The sequence below is a fragment of the Scylla paramamosain genome, chromosome 27, assembly GCF_035594125.1.
Source record: "Scylla paramamosain isolate STU-SP2022 chromosome 27, ASM3559412v1, whole genome shotgun sequence".
NCBI classification, from domain to species: Eukaryota; Metazoa; Arthropoda; class Malacostraca; order Decapoda; family Portunidae; genus Scylla; species Scylla paramamosain.
In genome coordinates this window covers 3,445,540-3,455,000 of record NC_087177.1, presented here as the reverse complement: position 1 = coordinate 3,455,000, position 9,461 = coordinate 3,445,540, and the positions used below count along the sequence as shown (strand labels likewise).

The window sequence follows — 9,461 nt, the reverse complement described above, 5'->3', positions numbered from 1 at the left end:
AAAAAAAAAAAAAAAAGAGGAATAAAAATAAAACAGGGAAAGAAAAAAAAAATATGTATAACAGATTAGTCGGTGCGTGACATTATTCATTAATACAAAATGTCCATTCACGTAGATTACATATTAAAAAAAATTATGAAAAGAAATAATCGGCTAATTCCTGTCCATTTTCTTTCTATCCATGGTGTGTGTGTGTGTGTGTGTGTGTGTGTGTGTGTGTGTGTGTGTGTGTGTGTGTGTGTGTGTGTGTGTGTGTGTGTGTGTGTGTTTGGTTTAAGTGAAAGGCGGGAAGCACACTACAGCTTTAGCCAGCCAGGGACCGACACACACACACACACACACACACACACACACACACACACACACACACACACACACACACACACACACACACACACACACATACATCCACCCACCCACCCATCCACACTACACACACACACACACACACACACACACACACACACACACACACACACGTCAATACATTGCACAAGTGTAGCCTCTTCAGTTAGCTTCCCATTAAGTGAAGAGGCAGAGTGGTGCACATCAAGCTACATTTCCTCGCCACTGAGCTGAGGGTAGTAGCAGTAGTAGTAGTAGTAGTAGTAGTAGTAGAGGTAGTGGTATTAGTAGTAGTGGTGGTGGTGGTGGTGGTGGTGGTGGTGGTGGTGGTGGTAGCGGCAGGAAGGGAGCAGCGGAGGAGGCAAAGACGGAGAGGTTGGAGATGGTAATGGTGGGTGGCGTCTCTGATACTTCCTGGTGTACACACGCACACACACACACACGCACACACGAGATCAGCAGCACGGGGTTATTGGGGGTAGGGGGGGAGACTGGTATAGGCCGAACTCAGCCTATTACCAACTCAGCTCCCCTCATAAGTAAGTTTCGCTCGCTTCAAAGAACTCTTCCTTTGTAGCTCAGCGGAGGCGGAAGGAAGATTCGGTGCGTTAAGTTGTGTTAAAGTCCGCGGAGGAAGAAGTGCGTTGCGGCTCTTTCGTGTTGGTTGGCCTTGGGCAGAAATACTTCCACATAAAACCAGTATTGGGATTTCGCTATTTTCAGGTCTAGATTCTCTCGGCGATTCCGGCTTGAATGGTATTGGCTTTACTCTCAAAATAGACCTCCTTGGGGTGTAACTTTGATGATAGACAGGGAGGTAGACAGATAAACAGACCACTTAGAGTTATATATAAATTTAAAATCCATTTGCACCGGAAATTGGAGGAGAAAAATAGATAACTGTAAGGAATTTTAACATTGGCTGAACTCTCAAGTGGATACAGATTGCAAGACACTTAGCATTAAGAAAATAAAGAAGCTTCTCATACCGGATCATTACGACAGAATCTAATGCTGGGAATAAAATCAAACGCTCTTACCGATGTATATTCGAAATCAATTTACACACACACACACACACAAAGAAAAAGAATACCACTATGACAAACTTAACATCGGCAAACCATAAATAGATAGAATGATCTTAATAACAAAGGTTTCAAACACACACACACACACACACACATACACACACGCACACACACAATGACGGGAAAAAAAAAATAGCATACGAATATCACTGACAGAATTCAACACTGACGCAAACTAAACATAGCAAATAAGATTACAAAGCACCAGGTGAATAACCATGGAAAATAGAAACGGTAGGGAATTAGTGGCTAGCTGTGGAACCTGAGTTGACATGAGACAGGTAACTTTAGAGAGAGAGAGAGAGAGAGAGAGAGAGAGAGAGAGAGAGAGGAGAGAGAGAGAGAGAGAGAGAGAGAGAGAGAGAGAGAGAGAGAGAGAGAGAGAGAGAGAGAGAGAGAGAGAGAGAGAGAGAGAGAGAGAATTGTGAGAAAATGTCGTGAATTTACCAGCGAAATGAATAAATTAAAGTTTCATTTTCAACACCAGGAAGTCAATAAAAGATGTAAGTGGTAATTACTGTGCTGTTAGGAATGAGTACAAAGAGAAGGGAAGAGGAGGGAAGGCGAGGAGGAAGAGGAACACAAAAGATTACAAAGAAAGACCAAACAACAACAGACCTTGGAGAACTATTCCACGCTAAAAGGGAGGAGGAGGAGGAGGAGGAGGAGGAGGAGGAGGAGGAGGAGGAGGAGGAGGGTAAAAATTATTGTAGGAGAGGGAGAGACACAGACAAGAGGAGGCAGATGAAGACAAGAGATAACGCGATGAAGAAGATGAAAAGGAGGAAGAGGATGATGAAGAGGACAGAGAGAAAAAAGAAAAAAAAAGAGAAAAAAGTGCTTGAAATTAATCAGTAAATATATAACATAAAAGAAGAGTGAAAAAGTCCGTTCTCACTGGAAAAAATAAATAAAATAAATAAATAAAGGGAGATGAAGAATGTGAAGAAAAATCTCTAGACGGTAATGACAAAAAAAGAAAAAAAAAAGAAGGAAGATAGAAAAAGGAACTAATTAATTCGTCAATCTGGGAGAAAAATGAAGATAAAAAAAAATATTTGAATAAAAAGAACTAATTCGTAGTAGGCAAAAAAAGTAAAATAATAAAAAAAAAAATACGAGAACAAAGAGGTAAAAAAAAATGAAGAAAAAAATAAAGAAACAGAACAATTTAACATAACACGAAATATGAAAAAAAAGTAACATTTCAGAGCCGTCCCTATTCTACTCGTACACGTGAAGTTTTACTATTTAATTATCGTCAGAGCAGCGCGTTAATGAGAATCTAGATAGCACCTTTTACTTTTCTCTTCAGCATTTCACTCTATCTTTTCCCTTCCACCGATCTGAAGGGAGGGAAGTCTCGACACCACATCAATCAAGAGAGACATCCGAGGGATATTAAATTCACGACGAGGAAGCAACACTGTTACATCTCTCTCTCTCTCTCTCTCTCTCTCTCTCTCTCTCTCTCTCTCTCTCTCTCTCTCTCTCTTGGATATTCGTCAAGCAATTTTCAATCTTATTACAGTACAGGAAGTGAGTATGGCCTCCCACTCACACATGAAATTAGGTCCTGAGGAATTTCACACACACACACACACACACACACACACACACACACACAACACACGAACCAACTGTGTGTGTATGTGTGTGTGTGTGTGTGTGTGTGTGTGTGTGTGTGTGTGTGTGTGTGTGTGTGTGTGTGTGTGCAGTACCTGGGGTTGTTGTCGGTAAGGTGTCAACCAGGAGGGGTGTGTTTGTCCAGTCGACCCCTGCCAGCAATGGATCAACAAGGCCCTGGACGACACTAATAAAATGACATCCCCTTTCCTGTCTGCCTTCTGAGACAACTCCATCAGCGCACCGACCAGGAGGAGGAGGAGGAGGAGGAGGAGGAGGAGGAGGAGGAGGAGGAGGAGGAGGAGGAGGAGGAGGACAAGTAGGAAAGTAGAAAGCAGACGAAAGAAAAAAAAATAAGGAACTGCTGAGTCTACTTATGATAGAAGGAGATTAGCTACAAAATAAGTTCAAAGACTATGAGGACGAGGGTGGAGGAGGAGGGCGAAGGAGGGGCGGGGAGCGACAGAGGGCGTGCGGGGCGCTGGAGGACAAATGAAGGCCGTGGGGGAAGATGATGAAGGGCGAGGGAAGTTTGGGGAATTGGACGCGTCATTATTTTAGGACTTATTGAAGCTTGAGATACTGGAAGCCCCGGATAAAAGGAAGAAATCAAGGGTGGAAGAGGAGGAGGAGGAGGAGGAGGAGGAGGAGGAGGAGGAGGAGGAGGAGGAGGAGGAGGAGGAGGAGGAAGAGGAGGGACGGCCCATTGAGACAGCTTATAGAAACAGAGAAATGGACAAGAGAAAGTCTATAGTTTACGGGCGGCAATGGGAGAACTTGTTGACTGACCTCTTGTATCGCCTCCAGGAAACAACGTCTGCGCCTCTTCCGTCTGTCTATTCCCATAAACCTCGATCACGGACAAAGAATAGAGAAGCGAGGAATCAAGCCAGAATCACACACACACATACGAGAAAAGAGTTAATTAAGAAGCTTATCGACAAAAGCAGATGGTAAAGGACGTAACCTTATTTCTAAAAACCCCCGCAGGTCTGGACTCGGCTTCACCGCGACGTCCCGGATGCCAGACGGCGACAAACACCCCGGGCCTTAAATCAAAAAGCTAACAACGTCCTCCGACAGAAACAGGAGGGTGACGACCAATAACAGGAACCAGTTAAGTAGTGAGGGCGGCAGCAGGAACGAGAGAAAGGAAGAAACAAGGAAGGAAGGGAGAAAGAGCGAGAAAGGTTGGTCGGAAGCGGGAGGAAGGAGGGAGCGAGAGGAAGGAAGGCAGGGAGGGCGAGAGAAGAGGGATGGAGATGACAGATAGAATGGGAATGTTTCTTTTGGTGTCGGCCCAGGAGTCAATACCCCGCCGACAGCCACTCAACCAGCAGCTATTAGCTCCTGGAGACGCTTCCTCTACACGTTTAAATTCCAACTACATTTATTTCTTCCCGATTCCCCGATAAAAGAAAAGAAAAAAGGAAAAAAACGTAAAAGAACATTCTCTCTCTCTCTCTCTCTCTCTCTCTCTCTCTCTCTCTCTCTCTCTCTCTCTCTCTCTCTCTCTCTCTCTTCCTTTCTTTCATTCCCTCCATCTCTAACTTCGCTTCTTATTCCTCCACCTCACTTCGCTTATTTAACTTTCCACTAAAACTCTCTACCTATTTTCATTCCGAACTTTTCCCTTTCCCTTTACTCTCTCCTGCTCCTCTTCCTCTTCCTCCTGCTCCTCTTATTCCTCCTCCGCTTCTCGCTCCATTATGCCGGTGTCAGTGCCTCTCTCCAGTGCCACAATCTCGAAGCACGCCGCGGCACTCCACCCCCGTAAGGCAACCGAGGACGGCGACAGGTCACGCTGGGCCATGGAAGGTCACACAAAGGCCACACCAAGCAGGCCGTGAGAGGAGGTCGTGGGAATGCAAAAAAAGAAAAAAAGAAAGGAAGCAAAGGAGAGGAGGAAAAAAGACTGAGAAGTGAATAACGCATGAGAGAGAGAGAGAGAGAGAGAGAGAGAGAGAGAGAGAGAGAGAGAGAGAGAGAGAGAGAGAGAGAGAGAGAGAGAGAGATAAGAGGCAGAAAATACGAGAGAGGAGGGATATATGACGACGCAAAGGAGGGAAGTAACGCTATAAAACAATGGCGCTGGAGAGAGAGAGAGAGAGAGAGAGAGAGAGAGAGAGAGAGAGAGAGAGAGAGAGAGAGAGAGAGAGAGAGAGAGAGAGAGAGAGAGAGAGAGAGAGAGAGAGAGAGAGAGAGAGTGGAAATATTAAAAAAAACAGTAAATAAGAAAAAAAGAATGAAAAGGAGAATAACTTGGAGGAGGAGGAGGAGGAGGAGGAGGAGGAGGAGGAGGAGGAGGAGGAGGAACGATAGCTCATAAGGCAGGTGTTGACCCAAGAAAAAAAAAAGAAAAGAAAACGGGGAGAGACAATAGACAGGGAGGGGAAGTGATGGGTGAGGGAAGTAGAAGCAAAGGAAAACGAAAAAAAAAAAGGAAAGGATACAGGAAAAAGTGAGAAAACAGAGGAAAGTCAAGGATGGGAAGGAATGGGAATGAAGGGGAAGGAAATCTGCTGGAGGAGAGAAAGGAGGAAGTGGTAGAGAAACGAAAAAAAAAAGAAAAAAAGAAAGAAAAAAATGTACTGAGGTAAGGAAAGTGAGGAGAAGAAATGGAAGAAAGGAAAGAAGAATAAAAGTGAGAAGGATGAGGAAGCGGATAAAACAGGAGGTAAAAATAAAGAAATACTGCCCACTCACACACACACACACACACACACACACACACACACACACACACACACACACACACACACACACACACACACACACACACACACACACACACACACATCAAAATAAGTAACTCCTTGAAATATAAAGAAAAAAAACTTGTTCGAATACCAAAAAAAAAAAAAAATACAAAAGGAACAACTAGTCGCTCCTACAGAGACAGAGAGAGAGAGAGAGAGAGAGAGAGAGAGAGAGAGAGAGAGAGAGAGAGAGAGAGAGAGAGAGAGAGAGAGAGAGAGAGAGACGATGAACCCAGGAAAATATATGGGACTGTGGTACAAAAGGCAAAGAATTGTGGGGTGAGAAAATTCTTTGGGAGAGAGAGAGAGAGAGAGAGAGAGAGAGAGAGAGAGAGAGAGAGAGAGAGAGAGAGAGAGAGAGAGAGAGAGAGAGAGAGAGAGAGAGAGAGAGAGAGAGAGAGAGAGAGAGAGAGAGAGAGAGAGAGAGAGAGAGAGAGAGTAGTGGCAAAAATAAACTGATGATAAAGAGGAAAAGAGGATAAGGGTAGTAAATTTTCCAGCATAACGTGAGGAGGAGAAAAAGAAGAAGACGAAGAAAAAGAGAATGATAAAAATTGGACGTAAGGAGACAGGAAACGAAGAGATCAGAGAGAGAGAGAGAGAGAGAGAGAGAGAGAGAGAGAGAGAGAGAGAGAGAGAGAGAGAGAGAGAGAGAGAGAGAGAGAGAGAGAGAGAGAGAGAGAGAGAGAGAGAGAGAGAGAGAGAGAGAGAGTTAAAAAGGCTCACTGTAAGAAGGACAAACAAGGACGTGGTTATAAAAAAAAATATTAAAAAAAGTAAAAAAAAAAAAAAAAAATGCAGAGAGGGAGTTTATCTGAGGAAGGAAAGTTTAGCAGGGAGGGAAAAAATAAACAAAACTAGCTGGAAAAAAAAAAGAAGTAAACAATGCACTTATAAAAATCAAGAAAACTAAACACATTGAGAGAAAAGAAGAAAAAAAAGTAACGACAGAAGAATATGAAAAAAAAAGGGCTGAGGAGGGAAAAAGAGAGCGGAAGGGGAAAAAAAAGTAGGGATGAGCGGAATGTAAAGAGAATTTAAGAGAGGGAAAAGAAGATAAAATGGCCGGACCTAAGTGGGTAAACGAAAAAGAAAACCTCTCAAGGAAATAAAACAGGAGAAAAGAGAGAGAGAGGAGGCAAGGAGGTAAGGAGAGAGAGAAAGTGACTAAAGAAAGGAGGAAAGTAGAGGGTAGGAAAAAGATGAAGTGATAGGGAGGAAAAAGAATAATAAAATAAGCTATGGAATGGATGAATTCTGGATGAAAAAAAAAAAAACTGTTAAAACCTTTTCATTTTTACACCGGAACATAACTAGAGATAGAGATAGAGAGAAAGAGAGAGAGAGAGAGAGAGAGAGAGAGAGAGAGAGAGAGAGAGAGAGAGAGAGAGAGAGAGAGAGAGAAGAGGGCTGAAATAAGAGTCGGTGAATGGCTGGGGGACAGTGTGGGAGGAGGGAACTCAAAATCACACGGACCTGGTTTTGGAAGGAAGTAAAAAAAGGGAGAGCGAGAAAAAAAAAATAATCCAGTGAGTTTTTAAGGCGAGAAGAAGCAAATCTGCTCGAACACCACTTTATTCACACCAAGGTTTTACAAAAGGCCAATTCTCTATCTTCCCGGCGCCCTCCTTGCTGCCAGGGTGCGTGGGTGAGTTTTCCTTCCGTCTCTTCTCTCTCCCTGTTTTCTTCTTTCATTTGGTGTCTTTTCAATCCCTTTCTTTTATTCTTCATCTTTTAAGTTGGGTCTTTTAACAAGTCTCTGCTGTTATTCATGCCCACTGCCCTCTTCTTCTTCTTCTTCTTCTTCAGTTTCTCTATTGTCAGGAATTCGCACAATAAACGAGTCTCCCTCAATTTTGCCTGTTTATTTTCTTTCTTGTTCTTATTCTTGTCCTTCTCTCTCCTCCTCCTCCTCCTCCTCTTCTTCGCTCCCAAGTTCCATAATGTTACGGGTTGGCGCCATGTGCAATACCTCTACTTAATCCTCTCTCTCTCTCTCTCTCTCTCTCTCTCTCTCTCTCTCTCTCTCTCTCTCTCTCTCTCTCTCTCTCTCCATGTCCAGTTGGCTAGGTGCTAATTTTCTTGGTTGACAACTAATTTCATAAATCAGACGTTTAAATCTCGGTCTGTACTTGATACATATTTCTCTCTCTCTCTCTCTCTCTCTCTCTCTCTCTCTCTCTCTCTCTCTCTCTCTCTCTCTCTCTCTCTCTCTTTTACTACCAAACAAATAATAATAATACAGACTCTAGTCATTATGTATTTAAACACACTACGTCACAGTGATCTCAATGTTTACTAAAAGAGTTTTGCTTCTACTCTGAGAACATTACGATTTGAAAACTTTTATGCAGTGTATTTATAGAATGTTGATGCACTGTTTTATTCTTTTTCCGAGATATATATATTTTTTTCTTTTCTCTTTTTTTCTTTTCCTCCGGTAGTGAAATCCATTAAAGTGGTCTGATCTTTTGTGTCTTTTCTCTGCATTTTCAAAGCGACGTTGTTTATTTCAGTCAGTTTTCTTTTCTTTTTTTCCATCTTTTCCAGCATTAGAGTTCAATAGTACTTTTTTTTCTTTACTTCATACGATTCACTAGCTTTTTTTTTCTATATCAGAGGAAGTGAACTGGAGTGGATGGTGGTTGTGTGTAAAGAGGCTTTGTGTGTGTGTGTGTGTGTGTGTGTTCTTACTTCGAACAGGTGTAGTATTTCACTGCGTTGATTTTCATTACCTGGGAGCCTAAGTTCTGGTGAAGCTGTCTGGAAAATTAACTTCAACGTAAAAATAACAGTTAAATTAATACAGAAAATATACAAATGCTACAATACATAAAAATTACGTTGAAATGATACTCTTACTTGAGGAATAAAATAAAATAAAATACAATAAATAAATCATACAAAAACAACCACAGCAAACACATTAACAAATCAAAAGGCAACGATACAGTAGTAGATAAAAAACATTTACACCAAACACAAGTAAGTCATAGAAGGAAAGTAAAAAAAAAAAAAAAAAATAAATAAATAAAGAAAAAACCAACACGACTCTTCTCAACCCACCTTCTGCATTGGCGTCCCCCAGAAGTCGTGGAAGAAGAGGTTGGTCACGGGCGTGTGTGGACGCAAGTCGCGGTTCTCCTTGATGGCCGAGATGTCGTCGAACACAAAGCTGCAGCTGAGGGCGTTGCAGTAGACGAGCAACGCCACGGTCAGCACCAAGGAGCTGTACACCCATCCGCACACCGACCCGCCTGCAGGGAAGACACACACGGTTACTCGAGCACTGGAATGAGGCACGGAAGGGAAGGAAACAAGACATCTGGCAACTGTGAATGAAGCACTTGTTAGGGAAATTAGCGACACACTCATAAATGCAAGGATGCCCATGTGGTGAGCCATGTGTTATTCAGAGGGAGAAAGAATGCATTTTTTTTCCTCCTCCTCCTCCTCCTCCTCCGTGTTACCTGTAATATACCTGCTTGACTCGCTGTTGCACAATTCCTGCATATTACGATTACTCACCACATACATATTACTTCAACGAGAATTACAAAGATGTGTGTGTATTTTAACAACCTTCAGCTCAACTGCCTCAGGTTTGGGGAGCGGCTATAATGGTCTGCCAGGGCGGGAT

At 42.8% G+C, this 9,461-nt stretch overlaps 1 protein-coding gene across 1 annotated transcript in view; it reads right to left on the bottom strand.

Moving 5' to 3' along the window:
• The window catches only part of LOC135114048 (protein O-mannosyl-transferase Tmtc3-like), a 210,136-nt gene extending 200,883 nt beyond the window's left edge, over window positions 1–9,253 (bottom strand). Inside the window, exon 1 of the mRNA XM_064029701.1 lies at window positions 8,888–9,253. Coding sequence (XP_063885771.1) covers window positions 8,888–9,226 — 339 coding nt within the window. The 5' untranslated portion in view covers window positions 9,227–9,253. The remainder of the gene's footprint in view (window positions 1–8,887) is intronic.
• Window positions 9,254–9,461: the final 208 nt, after the last annotated feature.